The sequence below is a fragment of the Procambarus clarkii genome, chromosome 18 (genome assembly GCF_040958095.1).
Source record: "Procambarus clarkii isolate CNS0578487 chromosome 18, FALCON_Pclarkii_2.0, whole genome shotgun sequence".
Lineage (NCBI taxonomy): Eukaryota > Metazoa > Arthropoda > Malacostraca > Decapoda > Cambaridae > Procambarus > Procambarus clarkii.
Window position 1 is genome coordinate 4740315 of NC_091167.1, and position 26114 is coordinate 4766428.

The window sequence follows — 26114 nt, forward strand, 5'->3', positions numbered from 1 at the left end:
ATAGTTAATACACATTACTATTGGTAGTGAACCATATGGTACTCCGCTGGTGACATTTTCCAGTCAGATAACTTTCCTTTAATTACTGATCACATTTGTCTTTTAAAAGTCTTCTCATCCATTGTGAAACTTACAAATGTGTGCAACTACCCTGAATTACGCTACAAAAGTTGCACTAAAGCATCAGATTTTAAATAGCCATCATAGTTTTGAAACTTCAGATCAATATGGGTAAAATATGACAAATCTCTATTTTCACCTATAGTCATATTTCCCATATAAAAAGATGTAATTTAAAACTTCAAATATGTGCAATCACCCTGAATTACAGTAAAAAAAATAATGTTCAGGAGTAATATTTCCAATATGCATCGTATTTTCAAACTGGAGGTCGATTTGGGTAAAATGCAAGACATCTACGTTTTCTATTATTTTCCATTTCTATATAAAAACTCAGCTTCAAACAGTGTCCAATCACCTTCAATTATGCGCAAAAATAGCACTCGGCTTAATATTTTAAGTTGATTTACCTGATAGAGACTTTAGGGTCCTGGTAGTACAGTCGGGTTCGTTCCCGACTCACAATCGGGAACTACGAGAATCACCTAATGACTCTGTTCACCTAGCAGTAAGCAGGTACTCAGGAGTTAGTCAGCTTCTTGTGGGGCTTCATCTTGGGAAGGGTCAGTAGTTCGACCCCGGGGGGATGGGGGAGGACCTCGATATAAGCCTATGTAATAAATATACACTGGCTGTCTGTCCCCCGACACAATGGATTAATAACTTAAACTAACTATACAAGGCAATGAACGAATGAGCTCGATATTATACATTGTGGTGACTATATTCTATGAATTAGTTTAATTAAAGACGTTAGTCTTGACCAAAAATCTGTACCTCTTACTCTAAAATTACAACACCTCTTCATCAACTATTTCGACTAAAGTTCCAAGTAGGATTAAGTTCACTGGTACAGATGGAAACACCAGGTTTCTCTCTATAGGTCAGTGACAAAACTACAAATCTCAATATTCTCGATTTTGGCTGCAACAAATATTTAGCTTTATCCCTGCAAAGGGTTAAGACAGCACAGGATCGGAGCAAATGGAAAGACTTGCCGTGGTTGCCAAAAACTAGAGGAGTAATGTACAATAAATGGCATTTCCGGAGAAGGATTATACTATTTTCTGACAAAAACTGTTTAATTGTTCCAGTTGCAAACAATAAGGCACATGTTTACTCTCACTCAGAATACACACAACTGATACTGCTGATATACACACGTGTAAACAGACTTTTCATTAACGATGGAAAATCAAAATGCACAATAACCAAAAAGGACACGAGATAATACATATACAAGTAACTGACAGATGTCCCTTTTGATTGGTAATAAAATTATAGGCAAACATTATTGCAAGGCAAACAGATAATAACGGAGAGATGATAACTGTAGGATGAAGTCGGATGTGTTCGTTAACATAGTCCACCACTTTTGCAACGTTGGAATCTTCTAGAAATTTATGAATGAATGTCAGTCCTAGCATCAGTTGTTATCCCAGCACAAGCTATTGATCCTAGCATCATTTTAGTATACTAGGAATATTATCAGAAGTGTATGTCCTAGCGGCACTCAGTTGGAGGAGGAAGCGTGTAGCTCTGCAATGAGAGAAGAAAATATATATTAATATTTTGGTTGTGGTAAACTACGACCATATAAATAATAAAGTTGAGTCTCCTGAACCAGTTTCACCTCTTCCACCTATTGCTTCTCACCTTTCACAGCAACGTCTACCATTTTTTACAAACTCCTCACTGCACCAGAGTTTTCAGACAGTATAGCAAATTAGACAATCAGCAAAACAAACTACATACCTTGATAAGGGAAAAACGATGGAAGAAGAGTACGGTAATTTGCCAATGTCAAGATAACTTGCATTAGTATCCAAGAGCATCACCAAATGGCAGCTAAAGTCAGCTTAGTGTTTGTTTCACTTGCGAGTCCGGTTGACTCACATGGCTGGCCCCAAGACGCTCTTTGTAAAGACCATCATTGTTGTCTAACATAGGAGGAGTTAACGTTACTTGGGACATATATTGTCTTTATCTTATGGGGTGGGGGGCAGGTAGCTTCCTTAGTTTTATTCGTCATTACTTTTCACGATTGTGGTTCAGTTAAGAAGAAAGAAGATAGGAGGGATGTAGTTCGCCCTGAATGTATTTCAGATTTATCTTCCCTGACATCAGCTTGTTTCCTGTTTCTGCAGCAGAGCTATCGTCTTATAGTGTGGGCTTCAGTTGCCCCGGTGTCTGAATAATACTTGGTTCCTCAACCCAGACTTGTTGAGGGGAGATTCTAAAGGTCCTTGTGCACACAAATAATTATCAAAGAAGCCGCCAAGCCAGAAGTCAATGTAGCACCGTCTGTGTTGCAAGATTTTCAAACGGAGCATGATATCACTCAAGATGCCAATACGAAAATAGAAGGGGGCCTAAGGTGAACGATATCAAGGTATCGAATTCGCCAAGGATTGTAATCAGAGACAACGACTCCTAGAGAGATTAGGAAAGGAAGACACACGAACAGCCAGAAAATCAGGGCAATCGAGAAGGAGGTTTAAGGCTGGACATGGACAACGCAGTTTGGACGAGAGAGAGCAGGACGTTGTTCCATTAAGTGACCACAAGTTAGGTAGGTGTGCCTTGTGTGCATATTTTGTTTTGTTTTCAGTATATTCGTGCTTCGTCGTGCCCTGTGTAACGATGTATCTTGCTCGTTTATACGATTCCACTTCAGTGGACGATATGGATTCGTGGGATTGATATCAGTGGCACCGTCTACTTTTTCCTCGTTTGTACTTTCTTGAGTTGGCCCACGCTCCCCATGTGTCCGGTGCGTCTGGACGTTTATTAATGAACCACCCATATAGTTCCCATTGGGATTGGGTGGCTGGTTAACCAAACATTTTTCATAATAAAGTTTTCTATGTTTTGGGATTTTCTGTATCATTTGATTCGTTAATGCAAGCAGAATTAACTCGGTTAATGCTGCTTGCAGCTTACAGGAAAACAAAATTTGTTGTTGTTATTTGTTTATGTTGGCTGAGCCGCTCTCCAGGATGACAGCATCAGACACTTATTGTACTCCATCCAGACACCTCAAGGTTTTGGCTTATGCAGGTCTTCAATTGTGGCCAACACTGTGGGAGGCGAGCCTCCTCTTTTTTAAGAATCCTGAAGTTTTGGTATACTGACTTGAGTTAAATTCTTAGTTTTACTGTCTGGGGCTGGGAGATTGGCTGGCATCTGTACTTGCCTCTGCCACCGCCTTTGATAAGGGTTATTAAACAACCTTGGCCTCAGACTTCTGCTGTTTCTGACATATTAACGGTGGATCCTTGTGGGGTAAGTGACGGTATTGTAGAAGCCTAGTCCCTTCTTCTGAGTTCGTCCATTGTGTTTGTTAAACGATGGGAGTTCGTTTCCCATCGAATCAAACTTTCCCATCATCAAACCCCATCAAGATGCTTTCCCATTGTTACGACCCTGGGTTCCTCAGTGGAAACCAGAGGTCAAAACTGAGCTAATAAACTGCCTTTTAGTATTGAAAACACATCACGAGGTCCCCTTGTTTGTATCTTCCCAGCCAGACGTAAGACTATTCTTGTTTTTCAAAGAGCATTTAAGACTGAGCTTGGGGTTGATTATTAAATAATAACATAGGCACCAACTATGTTTACTAATACTTTCTAATCATTTGTAAAGTAAACCTGAGTAAACTTGGTATAGGGCTGCGGTACGATTAGTTGAGCAGTCTGCCGGCAGCGAGCCAGCTGGGGGAAAGGAGACTGAGAGTCTTTCTTTTTCTGAGCTGGCGTTGGGTGGATAGGATCCTCCTACCCTTCCTCCTCGTTTCCTTATTTCTGTGTCTTGTCCAAGCTAAGTATATACTGTGTACATTATTCATTCTCTGGCATACACGTGTTCTAGGTGTATAGTAGTATACTTTGTGTGTAGTAGGTGTTTTTAAAGTTTATATTACTAGTTATTCTAAAGGGGGTCCCAGTGGAACCACGTGGTCTCCCTACCCTAAGCTGACTCTAGCTTCAAGTGTTTCCATAGTAGAACTTTACCCTAGCTTGTGTTCAGTGTAAACCTTGTATCCTGTCTATGTGGACCAAGGCTTTTAACGTAAGATAGTGTGGTAAAGTAATTATTATTATTGTTATTGGTGTGAGTGTATATGGGGGGTTGTTAAGGGGTTAATAAATAAGTAAGTAGTAACGGAGTATCCCTTCTTCCTGTGTGGGAGTGCTAGGATCAACCTCTAGTCTGACATAGTCTAGTAGCAAGTTATTATTACTGTGGATAGTTTATTTTGGGGGCCGGGCCTTTTAGTTCTCCCATATTTGATAACTCTGAATGCTACCTACTGCCCCTACACCCATGTTATAATAGATCCCCCATAGTACAGACACTTCTTTATTTAACACCCATCAACCCCCCCCCCCCCAACTTTTGTTGGGGGATCAAGGTTTTTATAAAGGGCCTTTGTACCCATCCTTCCTCCCTTATGTGTGGAGGAGGGGGGGTTAGGGGTTTCAATAGAGGACATCTCTACTCCTCCTCTTTCCCTTTGTGGGGGTGAAACTCCATAAATTGTTTTATTTACGATATTCACTGAAACAATTAGAGTCAGTTCAGGAATTGTGTGGCGACGGTCTGTTGGTCCTTGAGAATAACAGTCACACTTTTTAATGCGCTAATGTTTACATGTTGGGTATAGGTCAGGTTGTGTCAGGTGACCTTGTCCTCTACTATATATACTGATACCTGCAGACAGTGTTGTGATCTTTCCTTAATACAAGCCGCTGTCTAGCTGTGATAGTTAAGAAAAAAACATCCACCTTGTGCTTTCGGTGTTTCGCGCGCCTAAGCGGTAAGACCGAAAAGTGTATACTCTTTTGACTGTCCTGACACTAATTGTAGGCGTACGTATTTAAATTTGGTATCACTGTGTTCGCAATAGAATTGTCTATAAGAACATACCTATAAAATGCCGCCAAAGCATAAGGCATATCAACACCAAATAAACTATTCAGATAGATCACTTGCCGAGAGGGCCAAACAGCAACAAAATGTTTTCACTCTCTTAATGGTTGTGAAGCCCACAGTTGTGCTACAGCGTTAATTTTCGTATCACTGAAATCGCAATAAAATTATCTACACGGGCATATCCATATAAATATAGATTCAATGTCGTAGCTCAACCATAACAGTGTGGGAAGTGGCCGAAGTGTTCCCCTTCGGCGGCATATCGGCGAAACCCGCTTTGAAAAGTGAATATTCAATTCACTGTCCTGACATTATTTTTCGATGTATGTATTTCATTTTTGTTCCAATGTGTTTGCAATAGAATGTTCTAGACGAACATAAGTATAAAAGGTCACATAAGGATGCGTTCGACCGGCAACATATATAAAAACTACGTCGATTAAACTCGTCGTGACAATAATACAATTGTTTTACCACGATGATTCATTGCCATGCCGTTCTCTTTAATAAGCTGGTCGGCTATTAGAGAAAACGTAAATTTCATGGCAAACATTTGTAAACTATCCCCAAGTTGATCGGATAATAAATGGAATTTATACAAATATTTTTTCTCGTGAGCGCGGCACGCCAGCGTAGTCAGGAGGAAAATTGGTGACGACGCTGTTGTCACCAAAGCGCGAAAGTGTTAGCGGTGGATCCTTGTGGGGGTAAGTGACGGTATTGTAGAAGCCTAGTCCCTTCTTCTGAATTCGTCCACTGTGTTTGTGAAACGATGGGAGTTCGTTTCCCATCGAATCAAACTTTCCCATCATCAAACCCCATCAAGATGGTTTCCCATCAACCCCCCTCCCCCAACTTTTGTTGGGGGATCAAGGTTTTTATAAAGGGCCTTTGTACCCATCCTTCCTCCCTTATGTGTGGAGGAGGGGTGCTAGGGGTTTCAATAGAGGACATCTCTACTCCTCCTCTTTCCCTTTGTGGGGGTGAAACACCATAAATTGTTTTATTTACGATATTCACTGAAACAATTAGAGTCAGTTCAGGAATTGTGTGGCGACGGTCTGTTGGTCCTTGAGAATAACAGTCACACTTTTTAATGCGCTAATGTTTACATGTTGGGTACAGGTCAGGTTGTGTCAGGTGACCTTGTCCTCGACTATACTGATACCTGCAGACAGTGTTGTGATCTTTCCCTCATACAAGCCGCTGTCTAGGTGTGATAGTAAGATATTTAGAGCTGTGTGCTGTACACTTTCGAGCTGTGGGTTGAAGACGCTATTACAGTGTTGGCTGCTCGTTATCTGTTGCATATTGCTAGTCCTCGCCTTGTCTGTGGAGCTGGGATACCTTTATCAGCTGTTCTTCCCCCCAAGCTCTGTGGTCCCGGCCTCTCACCCCTCACTGGCCAGCCTTTCATCTTTGTGCTTCTTTATTATTCTCTCTTGCAGTTCAAAGTTGGTTTTCGTCACTAAGTCTGCCCGAAACGCTTTGCGTAATAGTGGTTTAGGCATTGTATGTACTAGCTCTATTTATAAATCCATCAACTTTTGTATCTCACCCTGTATGTATGTACTTTACCTGAATAAATATTTGTATTTGTAAGGCATTGTTGGGTATTTGCTCCGGAAAGCTACCGAAGACCAGCCCAGAAATCAAACATTTAAAGTCATGAAATTCGCTTGTTTGGGCGGCCTCGTTTGCTCCCTGTTCCTGTAGTTGTTCCCTGTGTGGTTCGGGGCTGCTTTAAGGCGGCTCGTAGTATGTTGGCATTCGGCAACCTACTTCTTCCCTTCTTTCCTGTTCTCTCTCATAATGACACCCAATTTGTCTTCGTTCACAAGTACTTCCTGGGCAGTATTTACCGATTATGAGGTTGTTCTAGGATCCCTATCGCCACTATAAGCTCATTAGATTATTTTCCTGTGTCCGGGTGGGTGGGAACACGTCTAGAGGTGTGACGGGTCAGTAGTGCCGGGGCCTGGCAAGCTATTTAGGCCGGCCAAAAAGGGCCATTTCGTTGCATTCAACCCATAACTATACATAAGCTCTAAGAGATCTGTAAGTACAATTTCGGTCTGGCTATAACGTAGGAGTCCTATGAAAGAACACATAAATAGTTCAAAAGCTACAGAGCAAAATCAATTTGTACTGAAACTGGAAACTATTCCAGTAATAAAAATGTGATGCAATACATTTTAAATACGACAAATTTAATTATTACAAAAAATTATATTCTATCGGAAAGTCAATTCATTTAATTTCATTTTTTTATATTTAAGTTTTAAATATTTAGCAGAATAAACAATAGCATTTTGTTGTTGAGGAAAGATGAGGAAGGAAAGACAACCCGGAACGATGGACTGACCTTTGAGATCTGGAACTCTGGCTGATAGTAGTCATAGAGACGCACTGTGCCGGGCTTGACCTCCTCCACCTCTATGTCTCTTATTACACGGAAGTTTGCACAAGTGTCTTTAGCAGTTAATTCTTCAATATAGAAAGCTATCTTGCTGCCATCTACATCATATCGCTTTATATTTTTATCCTTTTTAAGAAGTTCCTTCAGATCATCTTTCTCTGGGATGTAACCGGAAATGAGATTGACCTCAATGACGGCCATATTGGACTTGCCGTCCGGGAGGCGGTAGGAGGCGCACACAGTGATGCGCTTGGTCACGCACTTCTCATCCGGCTCGGTGTTTGTGTTGACGGTCATGTCGAAGGCGTCACTCGCCTCAGCCTCAGGAATGTTGTACCGCAGAACAGCCTGAAACAAATTGTTAATGTAATAATTATCAGAATGCACTAAGCCTGCATGTCAATTGTTACAATATCGCAGCTCATTACTTGGCTTGCCTTTGGCCTCATACTCGCCAACTTCCACCATGAGAAGCTGGCAGTCAATACCACCTTTATGAACATGAGAACAAGAATTAAGGACGCTGCAGAAGGACTATTGCCTTACTCGTGGCAGCTCCTGTTTATATCCACCCAACCTCATCTATCTATGTCTATCCTACGCTTGAAACCATCAAGGGATCCCACGTTTATTATGTAACCTCGTAATTTGTTCCACAAATCAACAACTCTGTTTTCAAACTAGTATTTACCCAGGTCTTTTATAAATTTAAACCCATTCAATTTATATCCACTTATTTCGTGTTCTATTTTGCGTTGATATATTTAATAGCTTATTACAATCCTCCTTGTTATGCCCATTCATTTCTGTCACTCTTAACTCTTCACTTTTCTACCGAATGTTAACTAAATTTTTCAACCTTTCTTAATATGGAATGTTTCTAGTTTGTGGGATAAACTTACTTACCCTTCGCTGAACTCGTTCTAGTGAATTGATGTTAATCCTAAAGTATGATGACCAAAACTGTACTGCATAAATCATACATTCATATACAAATTGTTTGGCTTTAAATTTCTACTAATCATGACCCCCCCCCCCCCCCCCAGATATTCTTTGTAATTAACTGCTTAAAATAAACAAGACAAGAGTGAAAGTAATTTAACTAAACATGGTCTGTTCTTAGTGAAACTACATTGTGTTTCATTTATTAATCCATGTCTTTAAAGACAAACAAATGAATTTTGTGACTATCAGTTCAAGCAATGTACCTACAATGAATATTAAGCTAATTGGACAATGATCTCTTGCAATGTCCATTGCAAGAAATCTATTTCCATTCTTGAATATGAGAACTACATAAGCAACCCTCCCCGGCTCCTGAACTCTGCTAGACTCTAACCATTTGTTCAATAACAAGATAGGGGCTCTGCAAGCTCTTTTACAAGCTCTGGCAAACACTATTGTGGCCCTGGGGACTTTAATATCTTCAATGTTTGTTTATTAATTTGCTCATTGATTACCACTTAACCAGTTAATTTGTACAAAATTACTAATTGCAGTAGCAAGATGTTAACAACAATTACACACCCGCTGTGAATTTGAGCTGCCGCTAGAAGAAAAGGGAAGGGAATTATCAGGAGAAAGCGCCAAGCCATTACGACTATATAGCACTGGGAAGGGGTCAGGATAAGGATTTGGGATGGGAAGGGGGGGGGGGGAAGGAATGGTGCCCAACCAATTGGACAGTCGGGGATTGAACGCCGACCTGCATGAAGCGAGATAACGAGATATTTGTATATAAATGAAGCGAGTTCTGCTGGAACGATTCCTGCTGAACCGTTCCAGCAGAACGGTTCGTAAACGGTTCCTGCTATAAAACAGGAGAGGTAAATGATTTTAAGTTAAACATTAAGTAATGATTTACACAAGAAAACGATCAAAGCTGTAGGATAAAGAGGAAGAAATATTGCATAGAAGGAGAGGGATTAAAGTAAGGTCATTCTAATATCCCGTAGGAAGCCCGCAGTTCACTCGAAAAGTAAGTCAACGGAGGGAGCGCCGGTGAAGGAAGGAAGGGAATTTTGGTTGTGGGTGATTCCCATGGTGAGGTATTTGGGTAGAACATTTTGTGCCCGGGATGGAGGGAACAAGTTATGGTTCAAGTTGCGTGTGCGTAAGTTATGGTTACGCACACGCAACCAAAGACATATGCACACCCATATGACAGCAGCGTACTCTACACTGGCAAAAGTTATAACATCATTCAGAAAACTAAGCGATAAGGCTTTTACGACACTTTACACTGCCTACGTTATCTTGAGGTTATCTTGAGATGATTTCAGGGCTTAGTGTCCCCGCGGCCCGGTCCTCGACCAGGCCTCCACCCCCAGGAAGCAGCCCGTAGCAGCTGTCTAACACCCAGGTACCTATTCACTGCTAGGTAACAGGGGGGTATCAGGGTGAAAGAAACATTTTGCCCATTTGTCGAAGCCGGAACCTCAGGACTACGAATCCGAAGCGCTGTCCACCCAGCTGTCAGGCGCCCCATTGGTACGTGAGACCAATCTTAGAGTATGCTGTGCCATCATGGAGTCCCCACCTGAAGAAACACGTATGGAAACTGGAAAAGATTCAGAAGTTTGCGACGAGGCACGTCCCAGCGTTAAGAGGAATGGGGTATGAAGAGCGCCTGAAGGAACTGAGCCTTACGACACTAGAAAAAAGAAGGGAGAAGGGGGATATGATAGGAACGTAGAAAATACTTAGGGAAATTGACAAAGTGGAAATAGATGAAATGTTCACACGTAATAGTTACAGAACGAGGGGACATGGGTGGAAGCTGGAAAATCAGATGAGTCACAGAGATGTAGGAAGTATTCTTTTAGCATGAGAGTAATGGAAAAATGGAATGCACTTAAGGAGCAGGTTGTGGAAGCAAACTGTATTCATAATTTTAAAACTAGGTATGATAGGGAAATGGGACAGAAGTTATTGCTGTAAACAACCGATGGCTAGAAAGGTGGGATCCAAGAGTCAATACTCGATCCTGCAGGCACAAATAGGTGAGCACAAATAGGTGAGTACAATAGGTGAGTATAAATAGGTGAGTACACACATGCACATACACACGCACACACAGTCAAAGACATTCCCACACCCAATCACAGACATATACACACACAGCCACATACACTTCAACCCAGGTAAATGTAAGGTAATGAAACTAGGGGGAGGAAATAGGAGGCCAGACACATGATACAGAATGGGAGATGAAGTCCTTCATGAAACGGACAGAAAGATCTAGGAGTTGATATCACATCAAACCCTGAAGCCCACATCAAAAGAATAACATCGGCAGCGTATGCGAGGCTGGCTAACATCAGAACTGCCTTCAGAAACTTGTGTAAGGACTCTATCAGAACCTTGTATACTACATATGTAACACCAATCCTGGAGTATGCGGCCCCAGCATGAAGCACGTACCTTGGATGAAACTGGAAAAAGTTCAGAGGTATGTCACTAGACTAATCCGAGAACTAAGAGGCATGAGTTACGAGGAAAGGCTGAGGAAACTGCACCTCACGTCGCTGGAAGACAGAAGAGCTCGGGGAGACATGATCACCATATACAAGATTCTAAGGGGAATTGACAGGGTAGACAGAGATAGATTATTTAACGTGGGATGGTACACACACAAGGGGACACAGGTGGAAGCTGAGTACCCAAATGAGCCACAGAGACATTAGAAAGAACATTTTCAGAGTCAGAGTAGTTAGTAAATAAAATGCACTAGGCAGTGATGTGGTGGAGGCTGACTCCATACACAGTTTCAAATGTAGATATGATAGAGCCCAGTAGGCTCAGGAATTTGTACACCAGTTGACTGACAGTTGAGAGGCGGGACCGAAGACCCAAAGCTCAACCCCCGTAAGCACAACTAGGTGAGTACATCTATCACGGGGGCCTGATAGCTGAGTAGACAGCGCTCTGGACTCGTAATTCTATGGTCCGGGTTCGATCCCCAGTGATGGCAGAAACAAATGGCAAAGTTTCTTTCACCCTGATTCCCCTGTTTCCTAGCAGTAAATAGGTACCTGGGAGTTAGACAGCTGCTACGGACTGCTTCCTGTGTGTGTGTGTGTGTGTGTGTGTGTGTGTGTGTGTGTGTGTGTGTGTGTGTGTGTGTGTGTGTGTGTGTGTGTGTGTGTGTGTGTGTGTGTGTACTCACCTAGTTGTGCTTGCGAGTGTTGAGCTCTGGCTCTTCTGGTCCCACTTCTCAACCGTCAATCAACAAGTGTACAGGTTCCTAAGCCTATTGGGCTCTATCATATCTACACTTGAAACTGTGTATGGAGTCAGCCTCCACCACATCGCTTCCTTATGCATTCCATTTGTCAACCACTCTGACACTAAAAAAGTTCTTTCTAATATCTCTGTGGCTCATTTGGGCACTCAGTTTCCACCTGTGTCCCCTAGTGCGTGTGCCCCTTGTGTTAAACAGCCTGTCTATATCAACCCTGTCGATTTCCTTGAGAATCTTGAATGTGGTGATCATGTCCCCCCCTAACTCTTCTGTCTTCCAACGAAGTGAGGTTTAATTCCCGTAGTCTCTCCTCGTAGCTCATACCTCTCAGCTCGGGTACTAGTCTGGTGGCTAACCTTTGAACCTTTTCCAGTTTAGTCTTATGCTTGACTAGATATGGACCCCATGCTGGAGTCCCATACTCCAGGGTTGGTCTGACATATGTGGTATATAATGTTCTGAAAGATTCCTTACACAGGTTTCTAAAGGCCGTTCTTATGTTAGCCAATCTGGCATATGCTGCTAATATTATCCTCTTGATATGAGCTTCAGGGGACAGGTCTGGCGTGATATCAACCCCCAGGTCTTTCTCTCTCTCTCTGACTCTTGGAGTATTGCATCTCCCAAATGGTACCTTGTATCTGGTCTCCTGCTTCCTACCCCTATCTTCATTATATTATATTTGCTCGGGTTAAACTCTAACAGCCATTTGTTCGACCATTCCCGCAGCTTGTCCAGGTCTTCTTGAAGCCTCAAGCTGTCCTCCTCTGTCTTAATCCTTCTCATAATTTTGGCGTCGTCAGCAAACATTGAGAGGAATGAGTCTATACCCCTCTGGGAGATCTTTTACGTATATCAGAAACAGGATAGGTCCAAATACAGAGCCTTGTGGGACTCCACTGGAGACTTCACTCCAATCTGAGGTCTCACCCCTCACTGTAACTCTCTGCTTTCTATTGCTTAGGTACTCCCTTATCCACTGGAGCACCTTACCAGTTAATGTGTGCAGTGTGTGTGTGTGTGTGTACTCACCTAATTGTGCTTGCGGGGGTTGAGCTCTGGCTCTTTAGTCCCGCCTCTCAACCGTCAATCAACAGGTGTACAGGTTCCTTAGCCTATTGGACTCTATCATATCTACACTTGAAACTGTGTATGGAGTCAGCCTCCACCACATCACTTCCTAATGCATTCCATTTGTCACCCACTCTGACACTCAGTTTTCACCTGTGTCCCCTTGTTCGTGTACCACCTGTGTTAAACAGTTTATCCTTAGCTACCCTGTCAATTTCCCTGAGGATTTTGTAGGTAGTGATCATGTCTCCCCTTACTCCTCTGTGTGTATGTGTGTGTGTGTGTGTGTGTGTGTGTGTGTGTGTGTGTGTGTGTGTGTGTGTGTGTGTGCGTGTGTGTGTGTACTCACCTAGTTGTACTCACCTAGTTGTGTCTGCAGGATCGAGCATTGACTCTTGGATCCCGCCTTTCGAGCATCGGTTGTTTACAGCAATGACTCCTGTCCCATTTCCCTATCATACCTGGTTTTAAAATTATGAATAGTATTTGCTTCCACAACCTGTTCCTGAAGTGCATTCCATTTTCCCACTACTCTCACGCTAAAAGAAAACTTCCTAACATCTCTGTGACTCATCTGAGTTTCAAGCTTCCATCCATGACCCCTCGTTCTGTTACTATTCCGTGTGAACATTTCGTCTATGTCCACTCTGTCAATCCCTCTGAGTATCTTATACGTTCCTATCATGTCCCCCCCTCTCCCTTCTTCTTTCTAGTGTCGTAAGGCACAGTTCCCTCAGGCGCTCCTCATACCCCATCCCTCGTAGCTCTGGGACGAGTCTCGTTGCAAACCTCTGAACCTTTTCCAGTTTCATTATATGCTTCTTCAGATGGGGACTCCATGATGAGGCGGCATACTCTAAGACTGACCTCACGTATGCAGTGTAAAGCGCCCTAAATGCCTCCTTACTTAGGTTTCTGAATGATGTTCTAACTTTTGCCAGAGTAGAGTACGCTGCTGTCGTTATCCTGTTTATATGTGCCTCAGGAGATAGATTAGGTGTTACGTCCACCCCCAGGTCTCTTTCGCGCGTCGTCACAGGTAGGCTGTTCCCCTTCATTGTGTACTGTCCCTTTGGTCTCCTATCTCCTAGTCCCATTTCCATAACTTTACATTTGCTCGTGTTGAATTCCAGTAGCCATTTCTCTGACCATCTCTGCAACCTGTTCAGGTCCTCATGGAGGATCCTGCAATCCTCATCTGTCACAACTCTTCTCATCAACTTTGCGTCATCCGCAAACATCGATATGTAGGACTCTACGCCTGTAAACATGTCGTTAACATATACAAGAAATAGGATTGGTCCCAGCACCGATCCTTGTGGTACTCCACTTGTTACTGTTCGCCAGTCCGACTTCTCGCTCCTTACCGTAACTCTTTGGCTCCTTCCTGTTCCTTATCCATGCTAGGACCTTTCCCCCCACCCCCGCCTGCCTCTCGAGCTTGAACAGCAGTCTCATGTGCGGTACTGTATCAAAGGCTTTTTGGCAGTCCAGAAATATGCAGTCTGCCCAACCATCTCTGTCCTGTCTTATCCTCGTTATTTTATCATAGAATTCCAGAAGGTTTGTTAGGCACGATTTCCCTGTCCAGAAACCATGTTGATGTTTGTTCACAAACCTAATGTTCTCCAGGTTTGCAACCAGTCGTAGCCTAATTATTCTTTCCAGTATTTTACAGGGGATGCTTGTCAGTGATACAGGTCTATAGTTAAGTGCCTCCTCTCTATCACCTTTCTTGAAGATCGGCACGACATTTGCCTTCTTCCAGCTACTGGGCAATTCTCCTGACATAAGTGACTCATTAAAGATCATTGCCAGAGGCACGCTGAGGGCCTGTGCTGATTCTTTTAGTATCCACGGTGATACTTTGTCTAGTCCAACTGCTTTAGTTGCATCTAGAGTTGTCAACTGTTTCATTACCTCCTCTGCTGTCACCTCTATATCTGATAGTCTTTCATCTAGGGTAACCCCTTCCAACAATGGGAGCTGCTCAGGCTCGGTAGTAAACACTCCATGGAAACTGGCATTCAGTGCCTCGCAGATTTCCTTGTCACTTTCAGTATATGCCCCCTCTGTCTTCCTTAGTCTTGTCACTTGGTCGTTCACCGACATTTTTCTTCTTATATGACTGTGTAGTAACTTAGGTTGTTTTTTCGCTTTGATTTGCAATATCGTTCTCATAGTCCCTTTCCGATGTTCGTCTTATGTTAATGTAATCGTTCCTAGCTCTGTTGTATCTGATCCTGTTGTCCTCTGTCCTTTGTCTTCTGTACTTCCTCCACTCCCGCCTGCTGGCCATTTTTGCTTCCTGACACTGTCTATTAAACCATGGGTTATTATATTCCTTCTTATTTTTTCCCTTTACCGTTGGTATAAATCTCTCTTCGGCCTCCTGGCATTTCTGTATGACTAGGTCCATCATATCTTGGACTGTTTTTCCTCTAATTTCTTCCTCCCACTGCACTTCACCCAGATAGTCCCTTATCCTCTTATAGTCCCCTTTCCTGTAGTCAACTCTCCTTTCCCAGATCTCTTGTCCCATGGTCATAAGTTTGAATTCCATCATGTAGTCAAAGACTAGGACACAATGGTCACTGGCCCCTAGAGGTATTTCATGCTCTAAATTCTCGATATCTTCTACGTTCTGGGTGAAAATCAGGTCTAATAGGCTCGGTGCATCGCCTCCTCTTTCCCTTGTGTCTTCCTTCACATGTTGTGTTAGGAAATTCCTGTCTATAACAATTACTAATTTTGCTCCCCACGTTTCGTCCCCTCCATGGGGATTCCTTGATTCCCAATTTATCTCTCCATGATTTAGGTCCCCAATGATCAGCAGCTTCGCTCTGATCACACACGCTTTGTGTGTGTGTGTGTGTGTGTGTGTGTGTGTGTGTGTGTGTGTGTGTGTGTGTGTGTGTGTGTGTGTGTGTGTGTGTACTCACCTAGTTGTGCTTGCGGGGGTTGAGCTCTGGCTCTTTGGTCCCGCCTCTCAACCGTCAATCAACAGGTGTACAGGTTCCTGAGCCTATTGGGCTCTATCATATCTACACTTGAAACTATGTATGGAGTCAGCCTCAACCACATCACTTCCTAATGCATTCCATTCGTCAACCACTCTGATACTAAAAAAGTTCTTTCTAATGTCTCTGTGGCTCATTTGGGCACTCAGTTTCCACCTGTGTCCCCTAGTGCGTGTGTTAAATAGTCTGTCTTTATCAACCCTGTCGATTCCCTTGAGAATCTTGAATGTGGTGATCATGTCCCCCCTAACTCTTCTGTCTTCCAACAAATTGAGGCTTAATTCCCGTAGTCTCTCCTCGTAGCTCATACCTCTCAGCTCGGGTACTGGTCTGGTGGCAAACCTTTGAACCTTTTCCAGTTTAGTCTTATGCTTGACTAGATATGGACTCCATGCTGGAGCTGCATACTCCAGGATTGGTCTGACATATATGGTATATAATGTTCTGAAAGATTCCTTACACAAGTTCCTAAAGGCCGTTCTTATGTTAGCCAACCTGGCATATGCTGCTGCTGTTATACTCTTGATATGAGCTTCAGGGGACAGGTCTGGCGTGATATCAACCCCCAGGTCTTTCTCTCTCTTTGACTCTTGAAGTATTTCATCTCCCAAATCAAACCTTGTATCTGATCTCCTGCTTCCTACCCCTATCTTCATTACATTGCATTTGTTTGGGTTAAACTCTAACAGCCATTTGTTCGACCATCCCTGCAGCCTGTCCAGGTCTTCTTGAAGTTTCAAGCTGTCCTCCTCTGTCTTAATCCTCCTCGTAATTTTGGCGTCGTCAGCAAACATTGAGCGGAATGAGTCTATACCCTCTGGGAGATCATTTACGTATATCAGAAACAGGATAGGTCCAAGTACAGAGCCCTGTGGGACTCCACTGGTGACTACACGCCATTCTGAGGTCTCACCCCTCACTGTAACTCTTTGCTTCCTATTGCTTAGGTACTCCCTTATCCACTGGAGCGCCCTACCAGTTACTCCTGCCTGTTTCTCCAGCTTATGCATCAACCTTTTATGGGGTACTGTGTCAAAGGCTTTCCGACAGTCCAAAAAAATGCAGTTCGCCCATCCTTCTCTTTCATGCTTAATCTTTGTCACCTGATTGTAGAATTCTATCAAGCCTGTAAGGCAAGATTTACCCTCCCTGAACCCATGTTGATGTGTTGTCACGAAGTCTCTTCTCTCCAGATGTGTTACTAGGTTTTTTCTCACAATCTTCTCCATCACCTTGCATGGTATACAAGTTAAGGACACTGGCCTGTAGTTCAGTGTCTCTTATCTGTCATCCTTTTTGTATATTGGTACTACATTAGCAGTCTTCCATATTTCTGGTAGGTCCCCTGTTTCTAGTGACCTACTATACACTATGGAGAGTGGCAAGCAGAGTGCTCCTGCACACTCTTTCAATACCCATAGTGAGATTCTGTCCAGCCCAACAGCTTTTCTCACATCCAGCTCCAATAGGTGCTTCTTAACCTCATCTCTTGTAATTTCGAACCTATCCAAGTGTGCGTGTGTGTGTGTGTGTGTGTGTGTGTGTGTGTGTGTGTGTGTGTGTGTGTGTGTGTGTGTGTGTGTGTGTGTGTGTGTGTGTGTGTGTGTGTGTGTGTGTGTGTGTGATAAAATTAGTAGTTTGTAACAGTTGATTGATTGACAGTTGAGTGGTGGGCCGAAAGAGCAGAGCTCATCCCCCGCAAACACAACTAGGTGAATACACACACGCAGCCACAGACATACGCACACAGAGCGACAGACACACGCACAGACATTCACTCACACAGCGACAGATTTACGCACACACAGCGACAGACACACGCACACACATACGCACACACATACTCACACACAGCCACAGACACACGTACACAGACACACTATCACTTACAAGCATCCCCTGCAAAATACTTGAAAGAATAATTAGGCTAAGACTTGTTGAGCACCTGGAAAGCATTGGGTTTGTAAACAAGCACCAACATGGGTTCTGGACAGGTAAATCATGCCTAACAAACCTTTTAGAATTCTATGACAAAGTAACAAGGATAAGGCAATACAGAGAAGGCTGGGCAGACTGCATATTTCTTGACTGCCAAAAGGCCTTTGATACAGTACCGCACATGAGACTGCTACACAAACTTGAGAGGCAGGCAGGAGTAAGCGGAAAGGCCCTAGCATGGGTGAGGAACTACCTAACAGGAAGGAGCCAAAGGGTAATGGTAAGGGGCGAGAAGTCGGACTGGCGAACAGTAACAAGTGGAGTACCTCAAGGATCGGTGCTGGGCCCAATCCTCTTTCTAATTTACGTAAATGATATGTTTACAGGAGTGGAATCCTACATGTCTATGTTTGCGGATGATGCAAAATTAATGAGAAGAGTTGTGACAGATGAGGATTGTAGGATCCTCCAAGAGGACTTAAACAGGTTGCAGAGATGGTCAGGGAAATGGCTACTGGAGTTCAACACTAGTAAATGTAAAGTTATGGAAATGGGATTAGGTGATAGGCGACCAAAGGGACAGTACACAATGAAGGAGAACTGCCTACCTGTAACGATTCGAGAAGGAGACCTGGGAGTAGGTGTGACACCTAATCTAACTCCTGAGGCACATATAAATAGGATAACGACAGCAGCGTACTCTACACTGGCGAAAATTAGAACTTCATTCAGAAACCTAAGTGAGGAGGCTTTTAGGGCGCTTTACACTGCCTACGTGAGACCAGTCTTAGAGTATGTCGCGCCATCATGGAGCCCCCACCTGAAGAAACACATAAGGAAACTGGAGAAAATTCAGAGGTTTGCGACGAGGTTTGTTCCAGAGTTACGAGGGATGGGATATGAATAGCGTCTGAGGGAACTGAACCTTACGACACAGAGAAAAGAAAGGAAAGAGGAGATATGATAGGAACATATAAAATACTCAGGGGAATTGACAAAGTGGAAATAGATGAAATGTTCACACGTAATAATAACGGAACAAGGGGACATGGGTGGAAACTGGAAACTCAGATGAGTCACAGAGATGTTAGGAAGTTTTCTTTTAGCGTGAGAGTAGTGGAAAAATGGAATGCACTTGGGGAACAGGTTGTGGAAGCAAACTCTATTCATACTTTTAAAATTAGGTATGAAAGGGAAATAGGACAGGAGTCATTGCTGTAAACAACCGATGGCTGGAAAAGCGGGATCCAAGAGACAATGCTCGATCCCGCAAGCACAAATAGGTGAGTACACGCACACACATACACTCGGAGGCGGCAAACCAAGCAACCTTGGAGGAATTTGACCTCACCAGTGATGAGGTCAAAAGATGTCTGCTGGAGCTGGATGTGACAAAGGCTGTTGGGCCTGATAGAATCTCACCATGGATACTAAAGAAAGGTGCAGAAGCACTAAGTGTGCCACTCTCTATGGTGTATAACAGGTCACTGGAAACAGGAGACTTACCAGAAAGTTGGAAGACAGCTAACGTGGTCCCAATATACAAGAAGGTTGACAGGCAAGAGGCACTGAACTACAGGCCAGTTTCCTTAACTTGTATACCATGCAAGGTGCTGGAGAAGATCGTGAGGAAAAGGCTCGTAGAGCATCTGGAGGGAAATAACTTTGTAACGCACCACCAACATGGGTTCAGAGATGGTAAATCGTGCCTCACAGGTTTAATTGAATTTTATGACCAGGCAACGAAAATTAGGCAGGAAAGAGAAGGGTGGGCCGACTGCATTTTCCTGGATTGCCAAAAAGCCTTTGACACAGTACCCCATAAAAGGCTGTTAAAAAAGTTGGAGCAACAGGCAGGAGTAAAAGGGAAGGTGCTCCAGTGGATAAGGGAGTACTTAAGCAACAGGAAACAGCGAGTAACGGTGAGGGGCGAGATGTCACCAGCGGAGTCCCACAGGGCTCAGTACTTGGACCCATCCTGTTTCTAATATATGTGAACGATCTTCCAGAGGGTATAGACTCATTCCTCTCGATGTTTGCTGATGATGCAAAAATTATGAGAAGAATCAAGACGGATGAAGATAGACAGAGACTACAGGATGACCTGGATAAACTGGAGGAATGGTCTAAAAAATGGCTGCTCAAGTTCAACTCGGGAAAGTGTAAGGTGATGAAATTAGGCGAAGGGAGCAGGAGGCTTAACACAAGGTATCATCTGGGAGGGGAAATCCTGCAAGAGTCAAATAGAGAGAAGGATCTGGGGGTTGATATCACACAGAACCTGTCAGCAGAGGCCCATATCAAAAGTATACCATCAGCGGCATATGGTAGACTGGCCAACATAAGAACTGCCTTCAGAAACTTGTGTAAGGAATCTTTCAGAACCCTGTATACCACTTATGTAAGACCAATCCTGGAGTATGCAGCTCCAGCCTGGAGTCCATACCTAGTTAAACACAAGACAAAGTTAGAGAAGATTCAGCGGTATGCCACCAGGCTCGTCCCGGAACTGAGAGGATTGAGCTACGAGGAAAGGCTAAAGGAGCTGAACCTCACATCCCTGGAAAACAGAAGAGTAAGGGGAGACATGATAACCACCTACAAAATTCTCAGGGGAATTGACAGGGTGGACAAAGACAAACTCTTCAGCACGGGTGGGACACGAACAAGGGGACACAGGTGGAAACTTAGTACCCAGATGAGCCACAGAGACGTTAGAAAGAATTTTTTCAGTGTCAGAGTAGTTAATAAATGGAATGCACTAGGAAGTGATGTGGTGGAGGCTGACTCCATACACAGTTTCAAGTGTAGATATGATAGAGCCCAGTAGGCTCAGGAATCTGTACACCAGTTGATTGACAGTTGAGAGGCGGGACCAAAAAGCCAAAGCTCAACCCCCGCAAGCACAATTAGGTGAGTACTCACACAGCGACAGACACACGCACACAGCCACAGACACACGTGGGGCCTCGTAGCCTGGTGGATAGCGCGCAGGACTCGTACTTCTGTGGCGCGGGTTCGATTCCCGCACGAGGCAGAAACAAATGGGCAAAGTTTCTTTCACCCTAAGTGCCCCTGTTACCTAGCAGTAAATAGGTACCTGGGAGTTAGTCAGCGGTCACGGGCTGCTTCCTGGGGTGTGTGTGTGTGGTGTGGGAAAAAAAAAAAAAAAAAAAAAAAAAAAAAAAAAAAAAAAAAAAAAAAAAAAAAAAAAAAAAAAAGAGTAGTTAGTAAACAGTTGATTGACAGTTGAGAGGCGGGCCGAAAGAGCAAAGCTCAACCCCCGCAAAAACACAACTAGTAAACACACGTACACAGACACGCTCACACACATACACTCACACAGCGACAGACACACGCACACACATACGCTCACAGCCACAAACACACGTACACAGAAAGACTAAGAGACAAAGTAAGGTCACCTGCAAGACAGCACATCCCTGGCCCTCCATAGTGATGGAGACCTTGGTGGGAACAGTGGGCAGCTTTACCAACTGCTGCAGCAGTTTGTTGTCGTCGGTGACGGTGAAGGGGTGTGCCAGGCCGCTAGCTGTCACCGTTGCCACCACGTTCAGAGGTCCCTGGTACAAGTGGGTCTCGTACAGTGCCAGCGCCTGGAGGGCCACCACCGTATCCTGTGTAATGGGCACAAAACGTCCTGTTAGTAAAGACATTTTTCAATTATGATTTTCCCCTAACATTCACGATGCTTCCTTTAACTGAAAATATGTTTCATTGTGTACTTATGTGTTAGTTTCAGATTCAACACCATATATTTGGAAAATTTTCAGTAAACATAATTCCGTTGAGCAATTACAAGTAATATATGTACAGGTGCAAGTATTGTGTAATGCCAACCACTTGCTTCGCACAATCCGCTCTTCATGCTGATATTCTCAAAGTACTTCTGTTTCTCATATTACCTAACCCACAGCTCTCACCATCAAACTTCCCTAACTCTTACATTTGGTTACCAATATTAATTTCTTAATTAGCTAAGGTTCCATTCGTTTTTAATATGCAGACAAATTTCACAAATGTAATATCCATCTTGTTCATACAAACATGTTTTGCAGTCAACCTTAAACATTTTTAACCTAAACACTATCAAGACAAGGAGCTAGTGTTGTCTCAGCAACACAACTCGCAAAATACGGCAAACTTCTCGCTGTTGCCACATCCCCAAGTACCGCTCCATTATGTAAATTTAATTAGTAGAAGAGAGGGACCTCTTTAGTATTGTTTACAGTTATTTTAGACATGTGTGGAGATGTGGTGCGCCCGTCACGTCCCGAGTACAGGCAACACCCACACCTGAAGCACCACCTGCAACAAGGCTAGTCCTGCCTGTGTGTGACGAGACATCCCAGGTACAGGCAACACCCACACCTGAAGCGAGGACCCAAACAGGAGTCGAAGGGGCTGATATTTTATCTGTATACTCAGCGAGAAATCCATGTAACAGTGAACACCAGCCAGTGGACGGGATAATTATCTAAGTGTAGTTCCAGGATGAGAGTTACACTCGTGGTGTCCCGTCTTACCAGTACTCATTGCAGTATAACATTTTCACACTACTTCGGTATAAACTTTATGCCTACATCATGCCCAGCTGTCAGGGCGCCATTATGCCTGTCAGGCACCTGACAGCTGGGTGGACAGCACTTCAGATTCGTAGTCCTGAGGTTCCGGGTTCGATCCCGGTGGAGGTGGAGACAAATGGGCAAAATGTTTCTATCACCCAGATGCCCCTGTTACCTAGCAGAAAATAGGTGCCTGGGAGTTAGACACCTGCTACGGGTTGTTTCCTGGGGATGTGTAACAAAAAGGAGGCTTGGTTGAGGACCGGGGACGCTAAGCAACGAAATCATCTCAAGATAACCTCAGAATAGATCATATATTTCGCAAAACATGGCAGGCAACACGTGAATAACGACCGAGTTTCCTACACCACTTAAGAGGAGAGCATGGATAAAGAACTCCAAAAGTCAACTACCGGTGGCAGGTCAGAATGTAAGGGGCCCCTCATGAAACATGGCAACCATCAAGACTATAGTGAAGCACTCGAGTCCCACCGCCAGTAACACCAGACCCCTGATTTCCTTATTTAAGGTTACAAATCCAACTCTAAACACAAATAACGGGAAGAAGACAGAAAAGCAGCACAAAACAGTGGCTTCCACTTATCCTAACACATCCCTAAAACACTTGAAGGAAACCACAGAATAAAAGCAAGGCTCAGACTCCGCCACTACCACCACCAAGGGAGCAACACCAGACAGCCGTCTACTGCGCCCTAACATCTGGAGCTCGCGGGGACTGTGGAACAAGGACTTAATACACTGGGGGTTTTGTGGTATAAGGACTTAATACGCTGGGGGTTCTGTGGCACTAGGGATTAATACACTGGGGGTTCTGTGGTACAAGGGCTTAATACGCTGGGGGTTCTGTGGTACAAGGGCTTAATACACTGGAGGTTCTGTGGTACAAGGGCTTAATACAATGGGAGTTCTGTGGTACAATGACTTAATACACAGGGAGTTCTGTGGTACAAGGACTTAAGACACAGGGAGTTCTGTGGTACAAGGACTTAATACACTGGGGGTTCTGTGATACAAGGACTTAATTAATACACTGGGAGTTCTGTGGTACAAAGTCTTAATACACTGGAGGTTCTGTGGTACAAGGACTTAATACACTGGGGTGCTACATAGAGGACAGCCCAGAAATATGTTTTTCCGTTCCACAGTGCTCAACTTGTGTATATTTCTTTGTCAGTTTCTTTCATATCAGCATTTCTTTTGTTCAAAAGAAATTATACGAGTTCTTCTATTGCTAAAGAACATGAAAGTAAACAAAATTCTGCTAAATTTCCATGCAATAAAATGGTTGGTTGTATAGGCAAGACATGTGGGTAACAATGATGGTTGTATAGGCAAGACATGTTGGGTAACGACGATGGATGTATAGGCAAGGCATGTGGGTAACGAAGGAGAATATTACCTGTGTGGAATAGAATCCTCCTTGGCCATTCCTCTGCGCCGTGATCCACTTGACCACCTTCCTAGCCTGCTGCTCGTATTGTTTAGGGTCAAGGGTCATCATGGCCATGATGGCGTAGCCAGCTGTTTCCACCCCTACAGCCTTCGTCTTGCCTGATTATACAATACGTAATTATTGTATGAAACATATCAACCATTTGGACACAGGTAAAATATATCCCTGACCACAAGACACGTAGATAATAATTTTTTTTCGCTTTGCCCATCAGAGCCTCAAACCCAGAACCAACAAAGCAGAAGACTTGTTCTACCAACCAAGCTACGAGCACCCACAATAAGGGAGGAGCTCAGAGAGACAGCTGGTTTCTCAGTCAGATACCAGTTGTGGTGCTTGTAGCCTGGTTGGTAGAACTAAAGTTGTCTGCTTTTGTGACATTTGGTTCGAGGCTCTGATGGTCTACGTGAATGAAATGTAAAATAAATTAAAACAAATGCTGTTAACAATCATCTTAACTAAAATTCTATTTAAAACTTCTTTGTTAACCGAACAAAATTTATTACGTGAATATTTTGATTAGGCTGCAAATATCAAGCCACAATACACGGGTTCTTTGATTAGATATATTTATATTGATTTACCTGTGTTTATTTTCAAATATAAATTATTCTAGGAGTTGCATTTAATAAAACAATAATGAATGACATTCATCTCAATTTTGTTTTGGATATTAGCTTTATTTAAGGCCTATCAAGCTCGCCTAAAATTATAACCATAACTACTTGTCAGTACAACCAGCAAGATTATTCAGTCGTAAGCAAAGTTAAAGAGAAAATAAATATAGTGCTTACGCACTTACTAAGGTAACACCTTATACCCTTCTTCCCCCGACTATACCTGGTCCCTTGGGCAGCTCCCAGTGAGTGGAGTTCTTTGTCACAACAGCTTGTTCCAGCAATTTCTGGAGAATTACTTCGGCTTCAGGAAGCTTAGCCAAGGCGAAAGCATAGGCTTTGAGCGCCATAACGTAGGGGTCAGAGGAGGAGTCTGCTTGTAGACACTGGGCAGCCAAACAGTCGGCCTGGCTGCATGACTTGTCATTGGCCTCCAGGAGAGCAATCATCACATAGGCTGTTAGAGGCACGGGAGAGTCACTTCCATCAATTCCTCCCTGTTAGAAATGTGATAACATATTGTTATAGGATCGCCTGAGTGTTGAACTCTACTGCATGTTCTTGCAAATTCAATCATCAGTTCCTAACACATAACTTACTTTCAATTATTTCATTCTGAAAATCTTCCGCCTCCTTTAACCTTAAATTGCGCATCGCAACATATGATGCTTTGGAGTACTATGCAAGATTTAAATGGCCCGCGGATACACGGGGGGTTCACCACATCTTCATCAGGGCTCCTGTAAACAGACGCCATTTAAAAAAAAAATCGTGGGGCAAATTCCCGGGTGTTAGGGGCCTTAGTATTGAGCGAGCTACCAAGCCTGACGCATGCAGCACGAGCTCACAGCACTGCTGTTCAGCTTGTGACCACAACATCGCCTAAAAATGCCATAATATACTTGTTCAAGCTATTATGTAGTGATGATATTATTACAGAAAACCCCTGACTGTGATAAAACTGACCAGGGTTCTGATAATAGCAGGATTGTGGTGATATTGAGCGTTGTGCTCCAAGGAGGGAGGAGTAATGCAGTGGGAGGGAGGGTAGTGGCGCTGTCTTCTGACTATGTGTGGTCACCTTTTATTGACTGCACTCACCATACCAGCTTAGTGGTTCGCTATGGTGAACACAAATGTAGATACTTATATATAAAGTGTGTATAGAGGGTATAAACAGTGAGAGGAGTAGGTTGGGAGCCACCATTTTGGTGAGGGCGGTGGCGTCGTCTGCACAACTTATCATGTTGTTTACTGGTGACCACGATGGTCTTTGGGCACCATACCAGTTTACTTGTACAAGTATGATGAATAAAACAGGTAAAAACTTATACATAATGTGTGTATATAGCATAATAACACCACAAACAGTATTGCTGGAGGAGAAATATTAGTGCGTCTGGCCTTGAGGGCGGCAGCCACCAGCTGACTGTGTGAGTAGCTATGTCTTTGTGCCTTTACTCACCATACAAGTTTAGATGTACAGTTATGGTGAACAAAACATGTAAATACTTATATATAACGTCTGTATATAAAAGCAAAAACAGGGCCCTCTTCTGGGTCTCGCTGTGTCAGGGGCTGGTTCTGGGTGGGAGGGGGGGGGGGGGGGTTTAATGCGCTTGTAACAAACTAGGCTGGTTGTAAGAATTTTCCGGAATGTTTTATCTACAAGGGAGAATGGGAAGCGGGAC

The 26114-nt window shown here is 43.5% G+C and overlaps 1 protein-coding gene across 1 annotated transcript in view; it reads right to left on the reverse strand.

Moving 5' to 3' along the window:
• Positions 1 to 1183: 1183 nt before the first annotated feature.
• LOC123750139 (alpha-2-macroglobulin-like) overlaps positions 1184 to 26114 on the reverse strand; it is a 434012-nt gene continuing 409081 nt past the window's right edge. The window contains exons 23-27 of the mRNA XM_069326235.1: positions 24647 to 24920; positions 23753 to 23904; positions 21172 to 21384; positions 7421 to 7822; positions 1184 to 1659 (exon numbers count right to left, since the gene is read on the reverse strand). Of these exons, the coding sequence (XP_069182336.1) occupies positions 1624 to 1659; positions 7421 to 7822; positions 21172 to 21384; positions 23753 to 23904; positions 24647 to 24920 (1077 nt within the window). The 3' untranslated portion in view covers positions 1184 to 1623. The remainder of the gene's footprint in view (positions 1660 to 7420; positions 7823 to 21171; positions 21385 to 23752; positions 23905 to 24646; positions 24921 to 26114) is intronic.